We start from the raw sequence: 25,358 nt of genomic DNA on the forward strand, positions 1-25,358 counted from the left end.
TATGCCTTAAAGTTTTGTCTAAGGACCATTTCAGTTTAGGTACTTTCTTTCAGTTATGGAGCTCTGAATCTTCTTTTTCTATTAATCACTTTTACAAAAAGGGTAGGAAGCAAGTAAATACTATCCTTACCGACTGCACAATCGATTGGGCATCCTCCTCACTGCAACAAAACGGGCTGCTGCTCACCAAAACATTTGTGCTGATAAAATAAAATAACATTAAAAACATTTTATCAATCAGTGGAAAAAAGCACACACACAACTAAGCACCCATGGGAAAAAACACCTTCATATATAGAGCTCATAAATGTATTATCTGCAAGAAATGAGGAAGTCAAAACCACAAAGTAGCCAGTAATGCTGGAAGGGAACAGGGGTGCGGAGGAGTGTTCTTTGTTCCTTTGGGTTTGAGGGGCTTTTTGGCTATACGTGCTACATTAATGCAAGCAGTGCTCACACTCAGTGCTTCTGGAAGATAAATCGGGTACAGTTCAGAGGACCAGAGCTAAGAAACTAAATTCCCCCACAAAGTCAGCAGAGACACTGGCACTTTCCAAGGGAGTTGAAGAACACCTAGATGGCTAGCACAGATGGTGTGAGTATCCCTGTCTCTCACGCCTCAAAGAATTGCGTGCCAGATTCTGTGGCAGGCCACCCTTGCTTTGCCATAACTTGCCTGCAGTATCTGGAGGAAAAAACAGGTCAGAATTCTGCTGCTACATAAAGCAGCAGGTACCTGTACTGCTTGCAGAAAGCACAGAAACTCTGGGACAAAATAGTTTCCAGAAACATTTCCCTATGAATACATATCCTTTTACACAAAAAGTGAGCTTGGCCATGAGTGTTAAGGTCCTACCCAGTAAATGGCAAAAAGTTCAATTCCTCAAAGCAAGACTGCAATTTTAAGTACTTTTTAATACTGTCAAAATGAAGCCCAAAGTGCCTCTGAAATGATCAAGACTATAATCTGAGTATCATCCCACAGTATTCTTGCCATGCTAAAGCAGAACTATCAACCTGTCCAACTGCTAAGGCACTCAATCAGCTCCACGAAAGAAAAAGTCACATTTTCTCAATAAATTAGAAGGCAAATGTGACTCTGAGCACAGCTTCTACCACGGCCTTTGCCCTCTGGTTTAACTAATGGTAATCTACAACCTTTCAGAAGCATCACTCAGAGACACCTGACTGCTCTATAGGACCTCCGGTGCCAGAACCATCAATGCAAACCAGTCCAGAGAGCTTAATAAAGTCCATTTTAATTTAGCCCAGGCCAAAGTCTAGTAAAAAATACTAACTTGCTTCTCTCATTCTAGGGAGAAACTAAAAAATATGGAATGCTAAGTGGCAAATAATTTTGCATGACAGTAGTGCAGTATTGAAGGACAGAATAAACAGGAGGATTTGCATGGGATATCAAGATTCTCCCAAAATGATCCTGAACTAACACTCTGGGGCCACTTCTTGAAAGTTGAAGTAATCTACGTCACTTCTATATAATCTACATATTTTTGGAACCACTTACCAGTAAATCATTGTCATACGAGGTGCAATTAGTCAACCACAGTCTATTATCAACTAATTATCAATCAAAACCATGAGTATTCCTGTCATCTCAAAGTAAGAAATCTAAGCAGTTTGTGCACAGCTGCCACATGTTGAATACCACACCACCAGTACTAACACAACACAAAGAGGAAGAAATGTGACTGGATACTTACCACTTAATAGTACCTCCATCAGCTTTATTATGAAGCAAAGCTTTCCAGTATTCATGTGTGGATTTAATAATTTCAACAGCAAAATCCTAGTTTACATCAAGGAAAAGTTATTATTTAAAAATGTTATTAACAGAATAAAACCCCATAAAACTAGTTTATTAAAAAATACTGTTTCATGAGTTATTTTAAGGGGCCTCCTTTGAGGCCTCATTAAATTTCTGGAAAATATAACACTCTTTTTTTATGAAAAGAAACAAACTTCACTACGTGCCAAATACACTGGCAACACATTCAGGACTTCCCCTCAGCCCGTAGCCAGAAAACACGAAGATTGCACAAAAAAGTGAAATCAGCATTAGATGCTAAGCAGATACCTACAGCTCTAGAAAACTGTACCAGGACCTAAATGGGACAAAGTGCATGAGCTGTGACTCCTTTGTTACGTGTACACATCAGGGTCAGCAGTTTCCCCCGTAGCAGTAAAATTTGCATTTACTTCATTAATTGCCCAATCATATACTTAAGAATTTGCAACAATGTCACATGTCAGCTGCTTAACAGTTTTTGTTTGTTTGAAGCAAAAGTAATATCAGGGGCAGGGCTGGGATGAAAAGGCTTCAACAAAATAAGGTAAAATAAGCCCCCCGTGTCCAAATGATAATATCTAGACTGGCTTGCAAAAATCTGTCAACAGAACACACACATTTCCTAACAAGGAGTGACTTGGCAAAATGCCACAGGAACATTGTGAACTTCCAGAGCTGCTGGAGCACAGCCACAGCTGTCTCACCGCATCCTGCATCTCCAGAAATGCTTGAGAATTATTCAAGTGCTCCAAACCAGCTATCTCGGGGCACTCGGTGCCTCAGGTCTGAACTCCAATGGCCTGACAAGGATATGTTGCTATGGAGCAACATTCTGCTTTACAGAACAGGAAAATCTTTAAGAGCCGTTCCTTGGAGAACTGGGCAGAGATCAGGTTATCAAGCCCTAAACTCTCCATCTGATTGATTTAGAAGACAGTTTTAGTGCAGAGAGGAGTCAGGACATCTCTTTAACCAGATAAAACATGTAAAGTGGCCTGTGCTGGTCAGAAGACATTTTATAACTTTGACAGCACACTGCAAGGCTGAACTAGCTGACACATGGGCATCATTCATCGAGAACCTGTAATTCTTTGCCAAAAATAGTATACACTGTGTGTAACACATGATTTGCAAAGCACTTTTACTCAAATCACATCCAGTTTCCTTTGGAAAAATACAGGTATTTTCTTCAGCAAGGTCTACTGCCAGGTTCACTTTCCTTTCAAACACTGGCCATTTTTACTGTAGATAGTTTAAAAAAAATTCATTTTTTCCAAAAAAGTGAAAAACATTTTTTCAGCCTTCAAGCCAAATCAGTTCTAATGTTTTTACATAGAATTACCAGGAGAAAGAACACCCTGAGCAAACACCAGACAAGACAATATCTGCAACCTCTTATCTGTCTTAAAATACACAGCATTAAAAGAATGTCAGGAAAATTTATGAAACAGGACTGAAAAAACCTGAAAAACCTGAAAAATACCTGAAAAGACAATCTGTTCATTCCTCTGACAGGAAGGATGAAAATGCTGTGAAAAAAACCTACAAACACACAGATGCGTGTGTAAGGCTCGTCAGGACTGAGACTGAATTTTTTTTTGCACGCTTCCTTTAATAATCTATGCATTTTTTCTGAATAAAACTGAAGGCAGCCAATATTATTTACTTCTAACCTAATAAACTGGATTCAAAAATCCCTTGTACAAAAATTCTTTTTGTTAAACCTCCCCCTTTACAACTCCAAAAATTCTAGGATGTATTAAAGAGGCCACATGATGGAAAGGTGTATCTTTAATTTTGGATTATCTTCACCTTGTCTTTAAACTCTCCATTAAAAGCAAACTGGTTTTCCGGTTTACCGTCGGGGACTTTATATAATCGGAACCAGTCAACTGTAGCCTCAAGGTAACCTGGTTTGTGCTTCTTGACATCATCAATACCTGCAGGTTAAAAAGAGGAAAAAAAAAAAAAGACTAGTCATTTATACTCACAGCTTTTGTAACATTCATTTAAAGTCACATAAAGGATCTGCAAACAATTAGATTTCACTGAGCACCTTCAAAGTTATTAGGGAACTTCACATTATTACTGCCCATATAGCTGCCCATAGCTGATATCTTATAAATCAGTTGCCTCCTGCCCTTCATTAAGACCCAAAGGGACAATGAATAACAGGACCATACTAGTGACAGAAGAGGAAGACAAATTCCATATTTATAGCTTTTTGTCTCGTAGATACATCTTGCAATACTTAGAAGTATTTTCCCCCCCCAACAACTGCAGGGACTACAGGCATTTTTTGATAATGAAAGAATATCTGGTAAAAACAACTTCAACACATGGATTTTTAAACCAGCACATCCAAACAAAATACAGGCTTGACTTCTCAAAGTTAGATTAAAGGCATCCCTTTGTCACATTACTTCAAAATTCAACCTATTAGACAGAAGACAGATATGTGCCAGAGGCACTGAATACTAACTCTGCTGATAACCTCGTGATATCTCACAGTGATAAAGTCAATTCTACCTTTCCCTCTGTAATCATAGAATCATAGAATAGTCAGGGTTGGAAGGGACCTTAAACATCATCTAGTGCCAACCCCCCTGCCATGGGCAGGGACATCCCACTAGACCACGCTGCCCAAGGCCCCATCCAACATGGCCTTGAACACCTCCAGGGATGGGGCAACCTGTGCCAGTACCTCACCATTCTCACAGTGAAGAAATTCTTCCTGATGTCCAGTCTAAATCTGCTCTTCTGCAGTTTATACCCACTGCCCCAAGTCCTATCCCTACAAGCCTTTATGAATAGCCCCTCTCCAGCTTTCCTGTAGGCCCCCTTCAGGGACTGGAAGGTCACTATAAGATCTCCTCTGAGCCTTCTCTTCTCCAGGCTGAACTAGACCAACTCTCTCAGCCTGTCCTCGTAAGGAAGGTGCTCCAGCCCTCCCATCATCTTTGTAGCCCTCCTCTGGACCCATTCCAACAGCTCCATATCCTTGTTACAGTGAGGATACCAGAACCGGAAACAGTATTCCAGATGAGGTCTCACAAGAGAGGGAAAGAGGGGCAAAATCACTGCCCTCGACCTTCTGGCCACGCTTCTTTTGATGCAGCCCAGGATACAGTTGGCCTTCTGGGCTGCAAGTGCATACTGCCGGCTCACGTCAAGCTTCTCATCGATCAGCACCTCCAAGTCCTTCTCTGCAGGGCTGCTCTCAAGCACGTCATCCCCCATTGTGTACCGAAAACAGGAATTGCTCCAACCCAGGTGCAGGACCTTAAACTTGGCCTTGTTGAACCTCATGAGTTTCACACAGGCCCACTTCTCCAGCCTGTCCAGGTCCCTCTGGATGACATCCTGTCCTTCCAGTGTGGCAACTACACCACTCAGCTTGGTGTCATCCACCAACTTGCTGAGGATGCACTCAATCTCGCTGTCTATATCACTGATAAAGATATTGAACGGCATCGGTCCCAGTACGGACTCCTGAGGGACACCGCTAGATAATCCTACCATGTAAAAATGGAACAGGACACAAAGAAGATTGGATGCCATTTGCAGGACATTCTTGGGAGGCAAGGACAAACATTGCCCCTATGTGTACAGAAATTAAGCAATCACACAGTAATGCTGCTCAAGGGCTATACTGCTATAGAAAAGACACAGTTAATGATCCTTAATATTTACTTGTGCTGTGCACATTAAATTTTACTGGGTTGTCCTGTGAGACTACCATCACTCCAGTCACTTCCAACGAGGTGGTGCTAACAGTCTCCTGGCAAATTAACTCTCCAACAATATGTTTACATGGAAAAGCCTTCAGTACTATTTTAATTGATTTTGATACAATAAAGGTTTTTGTCTGTTCTGGAAGCCAGGTACCTCTTGCAGCTGATGTAATTCTTCTCTTTCCATCTATTTCCTTCCTACAGTCACTTCTGATAGAAATGGGACTTGACTTTTTATTGCTGCACTTTTGCACACAGTAGTACTCCAGATATTCATAACCTCACTCAGCCCAGGCCACCCTTCCTGGTGTTACTCTCCTTCTTTAGTGTTTTGCAAGTGACTAGTTCTTTTCTACCTTTCCAACTGATTACCCTGGCATCTCATCCTGTTTCTTGCTCTCTCTCCATACTGCTTGGCTACCACATTCTCTTCTTCCATAGATATACATCACCCACTAACATCTTTAAGTGCATAAATGTCTAGTCTGTGAACGTGAACAAAGACATTCAAGTATTTCTAAAGAGAACAGTAGGAGAAGGCAAAAAGTCTTGTGCTAAAGACCATTCAACTATCTGTAGACCACCAAGATAGATGACATGTGGACGGAACTGTGAGACCAAACCTATGTGAGAAGATAAGCTATATGTTCATATGCATCTGATGGATGCCAATCCCAAATTCCACTGGATCACACACTACCCAAAGAAGAAAACAAGAACTTTGGAGAACTCTATGTAAAGTTTTACTTCTGCATGCACTTAATAGGGCTACATGTTTATGGACTCCGGTAAAACACATTTTGAATTTGGCTGCTGGCCATCTGCCTGTAGAAGATTAAGGAGTTTCATTGTCAGAATCCCAGAAAAAAAGCAAGGGCACATAAGGCTGTGCTACAGGCAAGTCTTCTAGCTGAAATACATGTTTAAGAACACAAGAAGTCTTTCACGGGGGTGGGTGGGCAAGACCAACCAAGAAGGAATAATTTAGAAAAGGCTGGCATCTTGGTAGGAGGCAAGAAGCTTCATTTAGGCACTAATAAAACTGTAGCTCCAATTAAAATCGATTTCAGGGCTCCAGTGTAACATCCTGTTCTCTCCAAGCAAGGGAACATCCCTCCTCTCTTTTTGAGCCCCTGTCATTTTCTCCTCTTTTGAGGTTTGAACTCACAATTTCTAGTACATTTTGAAGAGACTGTATCTCAAGTCTGTAAAGCAAACCAGGCTGCTGCAGCAATTTCATTGGTGCCCAGCAGTGGACAAACTTCAGGACTCCATCTCCAGACACTACTTAAATTCAAGCATACTTTCTCAGATTGCTGCTCCTTTTTAATGGTTCCTGTTTCAGCAAACTTCTCTCCTAACACTGCTTCACCATTCCTCCTATTGGTTTATTTGCCTATTATTCCCACAAAAAGTGCTTTACTGTCTGACACTTGAGCCCTTCTCTATCTGTTGTTTCGTATTTATAGGCTTTGTTTATAATATATTTCTTTAAAGGATTTAAATATTAGTTGGGACAAGGTCTCAACACCTCCTTAAGACAGGGATGACCATCCTCGTGGATACAATCATCTCTCTGAATTTCACACTCTCTCTACTGGAAAATACCTACCCTAGGTAAAATGACTACACAGAAATAGGCTACAGCATCACATGGCCTCTAAAGTACTGGCTGCTGTAAGTTCTGGTTTTGAGGGCGACAGTGGTTGCTTTTATTTCCTTGGTTCCTTGCAAGTTATGCTCCTTCATCCCCATGCTACATGTCACTATTCTTTATTTTGACAGACAGCTCCTGGGCACCAAATGAAGCTTAAATGGTTCAAGAAAAAAAACAAAATAAAACCAAAACATCTGTATTATAATTTTTATAATTATAAAAATCCTGTTGCTGTGGAGTCATAGCAAAAAATATAAGGAAAACAGCAGCTCCTGCATCGCTCAACAGCTACCTCTTCAGTTCATTAACACGTGTCACAGAAAAGCTTGAGTGACAGCTTGTCCTGTCCTCCTCTCTGAAATCCAAAAGCATCTTTGGGATATCTTTAGGGGCAGGAACTAGATGATCTTTAAGGTCCCTTCAAACCCTTACTATATTATGATACTATATCAGGGGGAGAAAAATAAACTCAGAAAACATGAGAAAGGTAAAAGAAAAGATCACAAAAAGCAATACAGTGATTTAGTGCACTAGTAAATATAGAAACTACCCACATATTATGATACAAAAAAACCCATACCAACTTAGATGTCTTTTCCACAGCAGATACCATTACATCCTTTCTTCTGACTCTGACTGCTTACCTTCCCTTAGAGCTGCATAGTCACACTGATGTCAAAAGGGGCTGAGCAAGTACAGCGCAGTAAGCATGTACCTGGCCTAATGCAGTTTCATCTCTGCATGCAAGCCCTGCTCAGAGTGACAGAGCAGAAATGTCAGGCTCCTGCAGGGACGTTATTAGCACATACCCACCGGGCTTTAGGTGAGAAATTTCTTTATCCTGCCTACATACAACCATAGGTCCCATTTTTCTGCACATCAAAGTTAAGCACCAAAGGGTTAAAAACAGATCGCTAATCACATTAAGGGTTGCAATTTAGTCTCAATAAGGAAAATCTCTAGAGGATGACACAAACAACTGCTGCTAGCACTCTGTCAAGGGAATGAGCCAGTGCAAGCGCAGATCCCAATCCTATCTGGCCTTCAAAAGAGAGCAACAAAAGCATTTGTACAAAACTACCATTTTTAGTACAACAGATGCTGCTTCTTGCAAGCAAAGCTAAAACAACATGCTTGCAGCAAGCTTTCTAAACAAGGTCTGTGGGAAGAGAGAACATATGTTTTTAATAACATCTTATAAACATTTACAGGAAGCTGCAGCTACTTTCCATATAAAGGCACTTGGTGTATTTTGTGCAGCGTGGTGCGAGGGGGTAAGAGAGGAGCCTCAGTACAGATAATTAATTTCTTTATACTGAATGCTTACACAAATCCACAACAAAGGTTTTCAGGGCCTCTGCTACTATTCTGCATATAAATACACTCGCATGCAAGGGTCTATAACAATATATGGTACGAAGTATGCAATACACTTTGGTTTTGCCATTTAAGGTTTGATCACTTAACTCAGAAAGCCAGTCCTGCATTGGGGAAAAAGGCATGGCAACATGATACAGTTAACTATACCAGTGCCAGCAAATGGTAGCGCAACAAAGCAGGGAGAAATCACCAACTGCTGCTGAATATATACAGGCATCTTACCAGTAAGCAATAGCAAAACACACCTGCTAAGATTCCAGGCTGGTAAATCACCTCCAAAATGCCATCCAGCACACATGATTTGTCCAATTTGCTCAGGGAAGGTAAGCCAACCTTTTGAGAGGCAGACTTCAAAAGTTGCTTCCTGCTTCAACTGCCAATGATTTTCAACCCTCCTGTCCAACATGAAGATGCCATGTACATTTAGACCAAGTTACAGCACAAAAATATCTCTCATCCTTTCTGAGCCCAACCTTGTCAAGCACATCAGATATGTATATGAATTCTCATTCATTAAAGTCAATCCAATATATGAGATTAGCAGACAAGCAGCCTTTCCACTCTCAAGAGTCTGCTGCTTCTCCTGGCCCATATTTTACAGAATCCAATTGAACAAAAAGCAACAACCACCAAAAAAAACCCAGCAGCCAGGCCTGTTACAAGACCAAGATTTAGTGTTTCAGTGTACAGCGAACTTTTAGACTCTTTCTCTTTCCTTTGTTCTGCTGTTCTTTGCTGATCTGCTAACAGCCTAGCAACTGTCACAACGAAAGACAACACAGTGGTTCTCAAGTAGCCACAAAGACAGATTTAATTGAAATAGATAAACCTGAAGATGACCAATTTTAGTTCAAAAGAAACTTTCTCATACAGATATCTGCATCTGACATATAGCTTGTATTTCAAGTGAGATCATCCCCAGGCCCACCAGTATTAAGAACTGTAATTCCAAACAGATTATCTTCTAAAGTCATTCCAAAAACACACCAAACCCCTGCTATTCCCACTGATGACAGTTCCCACTTGACTAGGTGCTAAGCAGGGCTTATCATTCCTGGGTATTGTCACTGTAAACTAGAGTTTCTCATCGCTCCGTGTGAAAGACAGAGTTCTAGGCAGGGTTTCCAATTTAAACCAGTATTTATCAATAAATGCCTGCAGGACACACTACAGTTGACTGCAATGAATAAACAATAAGAACTGCTTAGAAGTTCGGACTGCTCAGTTTTAAGTTCTCTGAAGTCTCAGAAAAATCAATTGCACTTATGAGAACAAACACAATCACAATCCCAGAAGGAGAAGATACAGAGTACTTGGGGTGTGCTTAAAGCGGCAAGAGGAGTTAACACACTGTGTGGGCACAGGATGGGGTTTGCAAGTAATCACCACTCTGGTGTCTTGGAATTATCTTTTCCAAATGTTCACTGGGGGCTCTGCACATACTGAGCTAAAAGCAAATGTGATGATTCTCAGTCCAATTCAAAATGTTTAGCAAATGATATAAAAATGGCTGGACAGACTTAGAAGACAACACTCAGCATCATCTTTCCCTAGGAAGCCAGCACCGCAACACAGCAGCATGTCAATTATTGAGGGAGATACCAGTTTTATCTGTAGCTGCTATCTCTTTATACTAAAATAATTAACATTTTTGGGAAGGGAGAAAAACAAGTATAAAAGGACATATTGTACTGCCTACTCCAACAGATTTGTTTGTTTTCAGACTAAAGAAGGATTGCTATTAAACACTGCAAGCTACTCATGTTTTGTAAAAGCAGATGGGGGCTTTTTTGTTTTTCTCCTTTTTCTTTCCTTTTCTAAATTCTGGACTGCAACTCCAATCCCAAAGGGAAATCATATTAAACTGGATAAATACTTCCGTACTTTTCTGCATCTCAAAACAATTCTCTCCTTGTAATTTTGCACCTATTCTCTGATAAGAAAGGATGTGCATAGGAATCAAGTACAGGCAACAATTTGCCTTTTTTTTGTTCTTCCTTTCCCCCCCTCCACCTCTTTTTTTTAAACAAGACTAAAACTCTCACTTCCCACCCAAACAAACTAAAGCTCTAGCACAGCAGACATAATCAGTCATTACCTGAAAAATGAAAAAAAACAAAACAAAACAGAAGGTTTTCAAATAGAGCTACTCAACTCAGTGGCATAAACTCTCCCATGTTTACCTCCATTTAGTGGACTCTAAATTATCTGCCCCACTTCTCTGATTAAACTCTCTCAGAAATTCTTAAGGAAAAAAAGATTAAACAGAACAGTGCATAGAAATAAAGTGCTACTTACTTGTCTTTTAACTACTGACACTCATATCACATTTCATTGCACATTATAGAGGTTTAAATTGACACTAACAGTAAACTATTACTTACTATTTCCTTAAGCTGAACTTCTTAATCTCTAACTGTCAAAGTAGTCAAAGAGTGATAAACACTATGTAGTAATTCATCTGCCCAATGATTTTAATCAGCATCAACCCAAGAGTTTCCTTTTTCTTATTTCCTCTTCTCCCCTTCTTTCCCCACCAGCCAAGTATTCTCCATGTGAAAGCAACCTGCAAGAAAACAATGAAGGGCCAGTCTAGTGATATACTTACTTTACATTGAGAAACCAGGAAAAAACCTCAACGGCCAAGGAACGTACTTCCTTAAAAAGCTATTGGATAGCCCTGTTTCTACAGAAAGATCACTCTGTGCCTTGGTACTCCCTACTAACAAAGAGCAGGCTCTCACTGTACATACCTGATGGTACATACATATTTGATCTCTGAACAGTCACTAACTTCTAGACAAACTTCCTCACTTAATTGTCATGATTCCCTGTAACATTGCATTTAAGGAAGTGAATCTCCATTTATCCAGAGAAAAGCTGCACTTTACCCATGCTGTAAAAATCTAACTCCCTGCAGGTTTGACGTATCTGTATCATCTTCTTAATAAACAGTCTGAAAGCAAAATTACATCTCACACGGTATTTGATAGACAGGTTTTAATACATTAATTCCATTTGGATATCAGAAGCATGGGCACAAGGAGGACAAGTCTGGACAGAATATTTCCCCCTGCACACCTAGTCATCATCAAGGCTGATATTACAGTGAGCTGCACTAGTAGTTTTCTTTGCAAATTTTCAAGCTAAAAGGTAAAAACCTAATAGCTTATACTAGGCAACAAACCCTGGAAGTAACCCAGTTACAAGTGACAAAACACTGGAAATGTACAGCCCTCTTCAGGATGCAACACAATGCCTACAAATATAAAAGGAACAAACACTTTCAACAAGGAAAATAGCAGTGCGCTACATAATCTGAGTGGGTAAATATGCACTATTACAAAGGAGATAAGCCTGTAATTTTAAGAGGTCACTTTCTAAGGCAGTTGTGCTTCGTAAGTTGAAAGACTTTCTGCATGACAGGTCCTCTTGAAAATTCAAGGGAACCTTTTCAAAAGCTTAGCGTGAAAGCACATATGCCCTCTTTGGAGGAAATACCTGATTTAAACAACAAAAAAATAAAGCCTTGCCTTTCCACTGTCTGTCTCTTCTTGTCCCGGTTTGCCTAAGCTCAGGTAACATTCCGCTGTGCAAGCTGCTGACATAATTCGCATTAAGATAAAAATACTTGCCATGGATTTTCTGAGCTTCTGGATCATCCACACTGATAGCAATTATCTTCCAATCTGTCTCTCCTTCATCAACAAGAGCTAAAACACCCAAGACCTTCACCTGAACAATCTCACCAGAAGAACGAATCTGAAAAAGAACATAATCTCACAAAGATTTGGAAAACATGGAACTTCTCTTTTACGTTATGGACAAAATAGTTTTACTACATTTTTGACCAGCAGCTGAGAGAACTGCAAGATAGATCTGCTAACTCAGCCTATTTCCCACCACTGCTATTCTTCAACCCTCAATTGTCGAGTCAGCACCTAAATAGACAACACAAGCTAGGAAATTTCTCCTCCTCTTCTACTCTACTTCCCCCACACCTTCTCGATCTTCACCCCAAACCGCAAGTCAAAAATATCTCATTTTTTTCTCTTTTGTCTCTTAACTCAGTACTTTCTCAGCTCTTGGTCTTAATCAGTCTCTTGGCTACTCCTTCTTTTAGATTCCAAAATACTCATAAAAATACACACCATTCGCCAGAAACATCAGCACAACTACTTCTTGCATTTTCTTGGGAACCTTCTCCATACCAGATAATATTCACTTTATAATCCTTTCAGGATCCCTTGAAATCCAGACTTAGATTCCTTTACTCAAATAAAGCTACTTTTCTCCTTACCTAAAATACCCCAAGGGATCCCTTTTCCAAATCCATCTGTTTCATAACCCCATCTTTGCTACCATGGAGGATTACTCCGTCCTTTGCTGTTCTCAGATATGTAGAATTTTCTTTCAGTAAACTAAACAATTACACTATTCCCACTAATTCCCACCTCTTTTTCATCCACCCATTCCATATGTCATAATGCTGCAACACTGCAACAAGTTTCTGTCTTCTCCTCACAAGAAGAGGGATCTACTTCTGTTTGCACCCATGAGAAAACTCCAACCTACCTCCTTTGTGTGTCTGATGTTGTAATTTTATGTGCATGATGGAAGCCATAGTTCCTCATCTTTAAGAAACCTATTCCCAGCTCCAGTACTGCTAAAAGGGAAAAAAGAAATCTTTTCCTTCCTCAAAGATCTCCTCCTTCACCCAAAACTCACTGACCAGCCACAGAACTTCAGGGTGGTATTTTCTTATTTTCCCTTTTATCCAGTACACGGACTTTACTAAATCCTACTTTTATTCTCCTTTTTATAAATCCACTGCTTTCTTACCTATTCTGTCCTCCGATCCTCTAGTCATACTTTTGTCATCTCCTGAGACTACTACCTTCTTTTCTTATTTTCCATCTGCTTTTCTCTTCCAAAAGTTATCACCAAATTATTAAATTAACCTTGGTAAGTTAAATGAATCCTGATAAAGACAAACCTTTGAACCTATTTCACAAACATCAATAGGATCATTATCCCCACAACATCCTGTAATGTTATCGGTATGCTTTGGATCTTCCCAGGTCTGTCAAAAGAAAGAGAATGATCAGTTACCAGTTGATCTGCAATTACAATTCATCTAATCACTAAATTACTAAGAGTAATAAAAACATCAATAGAAACATCAGCTTTCTGAGAAAAGTCTTGCTCAATGTGAAACGAAGAAACAAAACAAATAGACAGCCAGTAGACTGTGAGTATCTAGTCCTTGTATTCAGGACAAGCAGCATGAGGATTACTGAGAAGATAGTAACTGAAGTATTAACCGCATCTGTGCCTCAGCAGGTGCACTATAAAACTGCAGTGATTACAGCAACAGAGGACCCTAAATATGTGTTTTTCTGGTTACTAGTGGTTGTGGAATTTAACTAGAATCCTACAATCACATTCTTACTATTTTCTTTTTATACCATGGTACAAACTTAAGTTGCTTTCAAAAACATCTAGGCTTTGAGCTAACCAAGCTCTTAAGTATGGATTTGTCAGCACTAAATCAGCTTTTTTAAAGTTTTCAGATTTAGGTATGAAACTTTTCTGAGTATTTTGAGATGTGTACATTCCCAAGAACAGACAGCAGCTTAAGACTAAAGAAGCTTCTCCAGAAGGCAAGTCCAAACCCCTGCTCTGAGCTCTGAACAAGCACAGAATCACAACCAAGTTAAAACAACTTCATTATCAGACCAGTACTCATTTTGTCTCCTGCTGGCTAATAAGGAGTAACTTATGCTAAAGTTGAGAAGTTTTCCTGGTAAGAATTTATGAAGTTACACTGAAAAGTTCTTAGAAACTTTTTTCTGCCCAAGAGGCTAGACTGTCAAACCTCCACATCAAACTTGTTCTTGAGAACTCGATTGATACTAAAAAGCAAAATTGTGAAAAGCAAATGCTCAAGTGCTTAGGCAGCAGAATCATTACCAAAAAACTGCTGAAGTGGAATCAAGAGAGAATTTCGATTTAAAACTTGTTTTTCCAATACTCTTCCAAAGTGCTTTTTATTTAAGGCTGCGTTATACCGGTATTATTCTGCTGCCCAGCTGCACTCCTCCACCCATATGTTAAAAGGAAAGCTTGCTAGCAATGGGATTGTTCTCTGGACAGTACAGCAACTCCTGTGATAATTATACTCCTACCACTATCCTTTATTTCTCTGTTCCACAGCATAAAACAGCAGCCACAAATACATATCTTTAAGCCATACACTAGGGCTGAACTTCCAGCAACTGCTGATCGTGATGAAAAATCCTTTTGTGATAATGGAGACAATCAACCAGATTTTGTTTGTTACAGCTGCTAGCAGGAATCTGGAGTGTCATCTAGGCTTCAACAATTGAAGGTGTAAAGATCCAACCGGTATTTAAAAGTTATTACAGAAAATAAAAGTGACAATTACCTCCAGTCCTCTCTGACTCACAAGGTAACAAAGAACGCTGAACATTTCTCCCAGGGAAAGCGTCATCAGTTCAAAATAATGCACTTTGTGCAGGGAAATACTCAAATTTTAATTTTGGCTTTATATTAAGGGGCACACACGAATTTCAAAACATTAAATGGAATTGCTGGTTCCCAACTATACCTACTTGGAGACTTTTTCTACTGAGACTGCTGACTAGATAAGAACTTCAGCACCTGCCTGGTATCTCCTCTTCACGGACAAAATACTTAAGCAGATTTTCAGAAGTAAACTTCCATTGCTTATACAGTTAAGTGTACAGAAAATAAATTACTCTTTTCTAGCTCCATCATGTTCTTCTGTACGAACTTAACTCCAGCATGTTATTCTCTGAAAGGAAAACAGTTTAAAACCTTCCACTATGCTCAAAATTTCAGCCATTATTGGCCTTCTCAAGGCTCCAAGTTTTTAATGTGTCATGATCAGTAAAGTTTCACAGTTCAGAGAAAAGTTAACTAAGGCAATTGAGGTTTAATCTAAAATAGAACAGCCCTTTCGATCCTCTTTGTTAAAGATATTAAGATATACGAATTAAAATTTATGTTGTGATGCATGAAAATCCTAAATTAGTAATATTAAAAATGCCTTTTTTAAGCAGAAAAGGGCTATTTGACAAAGTATTCTTGAATGGTAGACCATGAGAGTTTAATTCTGTCACCATACTACAGCGGCACAGATTAAAGATTTGAGATTTCTTGATCATTTAACTCCTTCCTGAAATACAGCACATGTTTACACTGACATCCAAATTTTGAACAAAATTTATGGACACAATAAAGCTCAACATAAAAATCCTAATTTACAAATGTATCAAAAAGAAACATTCCTCTTGCAACTGATTTGCATTCAGACAGTACCCAGGATTTACAAGGCAATTTACACAGAAGACAGAAAACTTTCACCATTATAACAAAAATGTTACCTGTGGGAGTGCACCGTAATTCCATATATAACCCTTGTGAGGAAAGATATTTGCCACATATCGAAGCTTGCCTTTCTTTATATCTTGTTTAATCGGATTCAACGGCTCCTCAGTGGCAATCTAAGCAGATTGTGAAAAAGAGAGAGAAAGAGGGAATAGTAAAGCGGAAAGCAATTCATTCTGTCCCCAACCAGTCAGAAAGCTCCATCTGGGACAATGTGCTTGTGGTTTGAGAAGTATTAAAAGTATGACGGTCTCTCTCTAACTCTCAAGAGTCATGTTCAAAAAGTATCTTATCAAGGTTTTAAATAACATTGTGAAGCATGCAAGCAGAAAATTAACGTAGAAGAGAAAGTCATAAATTTATAAGGAGATTGTCATGATCAAATATAAATACTGAAAAGAACTGCACTTGCAGTTTACAGTACAAGTTCAACAGACATATAAATGGTGGCACAAGTTCTTCAGACAACAGAGGGTTTGACAGCACCAGGGTAAATGTTTCATCTTCCCACCCCCATTCATTGCTCTCCTATCACATACGTCCCTTCTCTCCATCACCTCTCTGCATACAAATGATTTTTAGTAAGGATAAGTTCTGTATTGTCACAAAACGCCAACTTCACAAAGATTTGGAACACGTTATGCAAGCATTAGAAGATGGCATTCTTATTCCCAAAGAAGCAATCACAGAAGGACTGAGGTAATTAAAGTTGAACAGTTTACTGTTGTCCTCATTCTCCCCAAAATCTCAAAAAAACCCCCACTGCCATATAAGTTACCTACTATACATCAGCTAACTCACCGTAACTGTCCTTTTGACACTCCACACCACAAAGCCATATAAGCCTGGCTCTTGCTTACGAACACTCATCTGAATGGCATCACATTTGTCACAGGCTATGAGTACACACTGGCTCACCTCGTGTGCATAAGCACACAGTCCTTAATCTATATTCCTTTTACAATAACCTTATGATTTGCCTAAGGGACCATCACCAAAACCATCTTAAAGGAATTCCACCTTTCTGAACCACAGCAATCTGTCAACAGCATGCACTTATTCCACAAGTAAAACCTCCCAAAGAGCTGAGATCTAGGCTCACATGTTCTTGTTTCACACTCTATTCTACATGCTTCTAGTCTCCTCTATCAAACCAGGAAAGTCTAAATCCACTGACTTCTGAACCTAACAGGGCAGCAAACTTTTCTACCCTTGACATGACAGGCTGAGAGAAGGGGAGAGAGAGCAACTTGAACTTTACAGAATGAATTCAAATAGCATAGTCAAAGGAAAATTCTGCAAAAGAGAACTCAGCTTCTACAATAAATCATCACCTTAATATACAAGGTGATGGTAAATATACCAAGACAACCCTGCTTGCAGCGTAACAACTGCAGCGGTAAGCATAGATCAAATGATTTTCCAGCATCATGGAAAGGAGAAAAAAAAATCATGAAATAACAAGCTGGAAGGATCTTTGGTGTTATTTTTAATAACCAAAATTGCTAGTAGTTCAACCACAAACTTAAAAGCACCCAGGAAGCATCCCTAAACTTCATATAAACATTCAGGAAGATATGACATATGCTGGTGAGATCTGTCCTTTCACGATCACTACAGATGAAGCACTGGTCAGCTGCTCTACTGTAACTGCAGAGGAGCAACTCACTAGGCTCTACTTCTAAAATATCTCCCTGCAGATCCTTTCAATCAGTGAGGTTCCCAAGTTTTGTGCCACAAAGAAATGCTTTTTCATTTGCATTTCATCATGATTTGGCCTAGCAGATCACACAGCAGAAATGGAAAAAAATAAATCATCTGAGTGGAAAGCATTAAGAGCAAGCAGAAGTAAGATTAGATGTTAGACAAATTCCTGCAAGCCAGTACTCTAGGACTCTTGCAGGTATGCTGCGCTCTGCAGTCAGTGCTGTCAAAAAGCAGTACTCAGTGAAAGGGAAGCAAAATTAGAACCTCAACACTTTTGATAATCACAAGGGAAATGTCTGTATACACAACTTCCAATTAATTTTTTAACAGAGAAAATGTTACGTGTGAAGAGTAATCCACACTCTGATTAAACTCTGACTACTGGAAGCCACTGCACTGTCATAACTTTCATAAATATCTATATAATCAATGTATTTTTCTTAATTACCTCCATTTTTGCATTCGTCCAACGAGGCACTTCTACAATCATATTAAACAGGGCCTAAAACAAAAAAGAATGACAGAACTGAAAATAGAGTCCACTCCTCAATTAATATTTAAAATAAGACAAATAGTCTGTATTCAGCAGCAACATACATCACACCTCCATGTTCCAGCTGCTTTTACACTAAATACAATTTGTTCAGTTCCGCACAATGATATTTAAACTCCTTGGTTTACAGCTTCCCTACCCAACTCATCTGTGAATATGAACAAGTACAAGTAGAGGAAATCCACATGAAGTTTTTTATTCCCCTTATCTATCTTGCTCTTCACAAAATGTTCAGAAAGTCCATAGGATGGTTTGCCTCAAGGCAGCAGTTCAGCTTACTAGTCAAACAGGACTGGATGTTTCTACAGGACAAAGTCAGCTTCCCTCAAGCACTAGAAAGGACAAAATTTTTTTTGTTTTTTACCTCTGAGGACTTACTTCTTCAGGCCCTCCTCTTTGGTCTCGTTCATTTTGTTCAAAAACCATATAAATGCAACAACCACTGACATTTATGATTCTCAATCAAATGTTGAAGTGAGGCAAAATGAATCCAAAAGTAATGGTTAAGGAAGGACATGGACACAGACGCTTCGTGTTTGCATTAGCCTTCTTCCCAATAGAAATAAAAGTGAAAATTGCTTTAAGAAGGAGGGCGTGGCGGGACTAAACTTAAAACATGTAAAGTCTCATGGTTTTAGAAGCCCTGTTCTGGGCCCCTCACTACAAGAAAGACACAGATGTGCTGGAGCCTGTCCAAAGAAGGGCAATGAAGCTGGTGAAGGGTCTGGAGCATGAGTTGGCTGAAGGAACTGGGGCTGTTTAGTCAGGAGAAGAGGAGACTGAGGGGAAGACCTTATCACCTCTGCAGCTACTCAAAAGGAGGTTGTAGTGAGGTGGGTGCTGGTTTCTTTCTCCCAAGTTACAAGCAGTAGCATGAGAGGAAGTGGCCTGAAGTTGTGCCAGGGAAGGTCTAGACTGGTTAATAGGAAAAATGTCTTCACTGAAAGGGTTATCAAGCATTGATACAGGCTACCCAGGGAAGTGGTGCAGTTACCATCCCTGGAGGTATTTAAACGATATGGAAATGTGGTGCTTAGGGACATGGTTTAGTGGTGGACTTGGCAGTATCAGGTTTACAGTACAACTCGATTATCTTAACACTTTTTTTTCAACCTAAATGACTCTGTGATTCTAAGAAAAATATGTAATCTATGCTCTTCTTACTGAGGAGGTTGCAGTGACATTTTCCAAGGGTTTGAAAAGCTCTCTGTGTACTGTTATAAGGCTTCTTTCTCCGGAACTGTCAGTTAAGCACTACCAAGGAGTAGAGTATAAATCAAAATGGGCAACCAGACCAAATCACCCAGTAATGTCTACCACCTCTTTTCTCCTAGATGACTAAAATAACTCCAAAATATCACATTGCCTGGGACCTCTTCATAGACAAAGAAAACTTGCATTGATATTAAAAATCACAACAGTTTGGGAAGGACAAAGTATGATTCTGAAGAAATTAAGAAGTTAAATCAAGTGAAGTATTGTACTGACTCTTCAACTACAATGCAATCATGGCTCCAGTGGACTCTCAAATATTTGTATTTCTGCTCCCAGTATTCTGCAGCTGCAACAAACAAATAAATGTCACAGTCTAGTTAGAGTAATTCCAATAGTTCTATGATCTTCTCCCAAACAAACCTGGCATGTGGAAATCAAGAAAGCAAAGGAAAATCTAACTGTCATTCAACATTTCTTTCACAACATCATAAGTTACGCACAATCCTGACAGTAAATTCCCTCTAAATTTAAATTAAATTCACCATCTAAGTACTAGCCCATCCTACAATCACTGGCATCTCATACGGAATCACTTTCCCCAATCAGGTCATAACCAAATAAAAGAAAAGGAAAAAAAAAAGGTGCTTCAGATCGGTTTCAGTTTCATGAAGTACACATTAGGTATATAAGAATGGAAAAAGCAGAGAAGTAATCAGAAAGAGACCTCAAAGATGTCAATGCTAAAGAAGCAGACAGAACAAAGCAACATACACACAGCAGGAGGCAAGGGAAGAGTTGGAAAGGAGCAAAAGAAAGTCTGAACATGCATCTACAAAACTCTTGGAAAAAAGAAATATACAGCATGAAAGCCAGTGCTGACAAAAAACTCTTATGGACCTACCAAGCAGGACAAAGAATTGTTCTGACTGGTAGCTACAGGTAAAAACTTACAAACTACTCCTGGAATTATACAGGATGTCTTCCCCTTCACCACAATCCTGTGGTTTTTTTGTTTATATGCAACTGTACACTTTTGACCATGTCCAATACAACGGCTTCAGTAGTGTGTAAATCCTAGGTTTGAGCTTTAATTGGTCAGGAATTACTCCAGGTCTTCACCAAAACAACTCTCAGGGATGAACAACAACTGGACTGAAATGAATACAATGCTGCTCTCAACAAAAAAAATCACTTGGATTTAACTCAGCTCTAAGACTAGGTCTTCATAATTTGTGGCATCAGTCAAACGTGAATTGTCAAGAGTCTTAAATCTGACAGCCTGACAAACTAATTCATATGCAAAAAAATCCCCAAAAGTACTCTCTCTAATGCTAAGCTGCCACAAGCATTTACAGGAGATTAATAACTTCATGCAGTGCATACTGTTAAAAATAAAAAAAAGTTTTATTTATAGGGCAATCACATTTTTACAATGATCAGATGGGATTCATTGGTGTGGAAAGGAGAGGACATACTAGATAGTTTGACTGATGCAAAGTTAGAAGTATACTCCTCTGATTGTTTAGGGATTTGTGTCTCCTCTTTCCTATCTTGTTTCCCTTCCTGCCTAAATGTGGCCCAGGAATTTTTTCGTCACTCTTATTTTCCCAGACCTAGCACTTATTCCTTCAGACCATGAGCGTTCTCCCCCATTCCCTGCTGCAAAACCCCCTCTGCCTCAGCTTCAAACAGAAATAAAAGTGTGGGACACCAACTGTCTTCACAGATTACCATCTGCATATGCCATTCAGTCGTTAGTTTTGGACAGTGAACGCATCTGGTAGCTGGTATTTTTATCTTTATTCTAAACCAGTAGACAAAAAATTCCACCTCACCAAACCCCAAGTGAGCACTTCTTCCCCCTCAAGTAATGGTGAGATTGTTTCAACTGCCCATTTGACAGAAAGAAAAACTATCTCTCACTAAATGGTAACTATTGCTTTGGAAAGTTTTACCATTTAAACTGCCTCAGTATGACAGCAGTCAGCCTATGCCAAGGAGATCACTGCTTGCTGCAGCCTAGATTTAACCCAGGTCTGCAAGTGCCTAAAGCAGAAAGGCCACCACTTCACGACAGCAGACTGTACAACAGACCAGATAGAGCAGTTCCTACAGGCTAGCCTCATGTAAACTCTGCTAGCTGACACTTTCTTCAGGATAGTCTCTCAGACTGCAAGTCATGCAAGAGAAAAGGAGGAAACAGTTTCCTAGATTCAGAAAAACAGACAGAACCCATCCACCAGGGGAAGTGACCTGACAGAGCTCAGAGGGACTTTTCCACAGAGAGTATCAAGTATCTTGTTTGACTTTGGGTTAATGTGAACATGAGACAGACATTTGTACTTATGCTCTGTTACACCTTGAAGAGGTGGTGGGGTAAAACAAATCCACTTGCTCAACACGGAGAAGTCAAAAGTGCATGTCCTAATTCCTAGAAGTGGGTATGAAAATCAGCAGAAAATGACATCAGAAGAACCAAACACCATGTTTAAATGATATCCTTTATTTCCTAAGAACTACACACTAAGTACATTACACGTGAACTCACGTAGGATGTGTTTGCTTTATTGGGGTGTTTTCTCTAACACTGCTTGGCAACTTACTGCATTCCATTTCAGTTGAACATCATTTTTAATGTGTCATGATACCAGTTTTGCCAAGACAAGCAAAAATGTCTTTCAGACACAAAAGAGGAAGAGTTTTTGGTTTTTCGAAATAAGAAAACCAGATATACTTCAATACATTTATAACATGTTCAGTTTTGGGCCCCTCACTACGAAGACACTGAGATCCTGGAGCACATCCAGCGAAGGGCAATGAAGCTAAAGTCGTTGGAGAACAAGTCTTACGAGGAGCGGCTGAGGGAACTGGGGTTGTTTAGACTGAAGAAAAGGAGGCTGAGGGGAGACCTTATTGCTGTCTACAACTGCCTGAAAGGAGGTTGTAGCAGGGTGGGTGCTGGTCTCTTCTACCAAGTAACTAGTCATAGGATGAGAGGGAATGGCCTCAAGTTGCACCAGAGGAGTTTCAGATTAGATACCAGGAAAAATGTTTTCACTGGAAGACTTATCAAGCATTGGAACAGGCTGCCCAGTGGAGTGGTTAAGTCCCCAGCCCTGGAAGTATTTAAAAGACAGACAGATGAGGTGCTCAGGGATATAGTTTAGTAGTGGACAGGTACAGTTGGACTCGAAGATCTCAAAGGTCTTTTCCCAACCAAACGATTTTATGATTCTCTACAGCAACTGTTGAGAAAAACAAGAAAAATACAGACTGTTGTACCCAGGTAAACTGTGAGTCAGCACTCTCCACTAAGACCAACGGCCAAAAGGAACTGCTAGCTGTACAGATTCTTACAGAAGAGAACTCATTTTGATCAGGGTGTGTTACTACAAACCTAAATATCATAGGAAGGAAAAAAAAATAATTAGCACATTTCTGATACAATTTTTTACAGCCTCCCCTTCTGAACTCCAACACACCCCTATTAAACAATTTTTCCCTTGCCTAACTTTCTCTTTCTTGTTCAACTATTTCTTTTCCACAGCTTCCACAGTTCCTTAGCTGGTGCATTTGAAGAAATGGTTTTGAATAGGTTTGATTTTGCAGAAGGACTGCAACACCTAAAGCTCAATGCTGAAGGTTCAGCTAATTTGAAGCAGAAGCGGAGCAACCTATGCAGAGCAAGGAAAGTCACAAAACAATAGGCACAGTCTTTTATGAAGTATAATTTCATAAAATGACAAACATCACCACTTTTTAAGGCTGTTTGCAATTCGCCATCACCCTTGCATGACAGCAAAAGAGATATGCTAAAGATTAAAATTACTTTAGGCGTTTTTTTTATAGTAGAGTTCTCAAAAAAAAGAAAAAACTGAAAGCATTAGAAGAAGCATTTAGGGGCTACTGACCCTTCCTCGCTGAAAAGCTCTGAGCTTACAAGACAAAAGAAGAAGCAGCTATCATTTCCATTATTTTCTGTCTGCTCATTTGCAATCTTCCAGGGATTCTCATCAGCCATCAACAACACAGCAGCACACACCTGATGACTAAGAAGAATGAAAAAGATGAGCTGCAGTCCAGCTGCAGTGTGAACAAAAGATGATGTTTAAAAGGGAAAAAAAAAAAAGAAAAAGGAAAAGGAAAAAAGAAATAAGGACTGTCATGACATATAACCAGAAATAAATGCAGAGAGACTTGCTTATAAAATGAGTACTGTGTTACAAGCATTCCCAATGTAACATTTGCTACAAGGTATTTGCCAATGAAAACAACAAAACAGATGCCAGCAACATCTGCAGACCAAATATATTGTATCTAAATGAGAAGTGAATGGAAATCTTCCAATATAAATTAACATGCCACATAAGGAAAACAGCATGCAGAGCCCAGAATAAACACAAAGTGCCTGCAGCCTCTTCCTAGCGTGCTTCCCTCGCCTTACAGTAAAAAACGGAATCACCAACACTGTCTAAGTTTTTACCCACAGGTATCCCAAAAGTGGTTGCAGACATGATTCTCTGATAAACTAGTTCCTGGGCATGTTCACCTGCAAAACTACTCAGTGTACAACCATGACATGAATGAAAGTGAAACACTGACTTTCTCAAGTTTAAGGAACTATTTATTTGAAGTAAAGCTCTAACAAATCACTGATGCAATTTTCTCAGTAAGCCAGCTCTACTCCAGTATATTTTAACTGGAATGCTGAGTGAAGAGTACTTCTATTCTCAGTATTTGTTAATCTACAAGAACACAGAGCAAAGCTTACAGTTACTGTAAAAGAGGAAAAGGCTGGGAAAGTTCATGCAACAGGATGACAGCTTCACAGATAATCTAAAATTTGGAACACAAATCTCTGAACAAACACACGGGACACACTACAGGCCAGGTCACATATGCTGAAAAAATGTCTAACGTGACCAAAAGAGGTTAAAGAGGCTGTAGTTTAAACAGAATACAAAATCAGTACAAAGTTTGCACCTATGCTGCATGGAAATGATGACAGCTTTTCCCTTCTTATGAAACATATTGACTTTAGCATTTGACAACTCTGACACCAGCTCTGAATACTGTTCCAAGCATGAGGTCCTCTATCAGATCTCCTGTTCAGACTATATGACCACTCTGATGACCCCCAATATCTCACCTGACTAGTTAATTTATCATAAGTTTTTGCCCAACAGAAGGAATTCAACTCAAGTCTATAAGGCCATTCCAGAACTGTGCAACGCACAGGATGCAACAAAACAAAAGCTGTCTTGTTTCTTTCCTTGTATTCTTTTTTTTCAAATGATCTTGTGGGTGTCTTCAAGTTAGAGGACTATAATCTCTACAGGCTTGGACAGATTCCTCACCAAGGCCAACACTTTAAAAAAAACCTTGTATTCAAGAACACCTGGGTCCTCTGAATGAGATGACATGTGAATACTTTATGAAAACATACAATGACAAGAAGATTAGAAACACTTTCACTGCTGCAGGGAAGCAACATGTCACATTTGTCTCAAAAAGAAAACTATGACCCCTTCAAACCTTCTTCCTACTAGACATGGAAGACCATATTTCAGCAATCAGCCTCTGACAGTTTCGACTGTAACCACAGCAGGAACAACCACTCTTCCAGACAGACATGTGAAACTTTTGATACCTTTCACAGAGATTTACCTGTGCAGGAGTGGATTCTGAGTGCTTGCAATGCTTAAGAAGAAGCAAAGGTTCAAACTGCGAGCTGGTAATAATTTTGAGATTGAAGCCGAATATGATTTTTTCCAGCACAGTTTCCATCTCAAAATAATTTCAGTCTAGTTTTCAAACAGCCAAAAAAACATTTGTGAAAGCAAAAAGATCTGTTGGCAATAGCGACTGCAA

The 25,358-nt window shown here is 39.5% G+C and overlaps 1 protein-coding gene across 2 annotated transcripts in view; it reads right to left on the minus strand.

Annotated features, from left to right (window-relative positions):
- PPA2 (inorganic pyrophosphatase 2) overlaps positions 1 to 25,358 on the minus strand; it is a 42,025-nt gene that overhangs the window by 9,054 nt on the left and 7,613 nt on the right. For both annotated transcript variants that reach the window (XM_054064948.1, XM_054064949.1), the window contains exons 4-10: positions 18,168 to 18,221; positions 16,009 to 16,128; positions 13,575 to 13,661; positions 12,214 to 12,340; positions 3,620 to 3,747; positions 1,722 to 1,807; positions 131 to 200 (exon numbers count right to left, since the gene is read on the minus strand). In XM_054064948.1, coding sequence (XP_053920923.1) covers positions 131 to 200; positions 1,722 to 1,807; positions 3,620 to 3,747; positions 12,214 to 12,340; positions 13,575 to 13,661; positions 16,009 to 16,128; positions 18,168 to 18,221 — 672 coding nt within the window. The remainder of the gene's footprint in view (positions 1 to 130; positions 201 to 1,721; positions 1,808 to 3,619; positions 3,748 to 12,213; positions 12,341 to 13,574; positions 13,662 to 16,008; positions 16,129 to 18,167; positions 18,222 to 25,358) is intronic.

This window comes from Cuculus canorus, chromosome 4 (assembly GCF_017976375.1).
Source record: "Cuculus canorus isolate bCucCan1 chromosome 4, bCucCan1.pri, whole genome shotgun sequence".
Classification (NCBI taxonomy): Eukaryota; Metazoa; Chordata; class Aves; order Cuculiformes; family Cuculidae; genus Cuculus; species Cuculus canorus.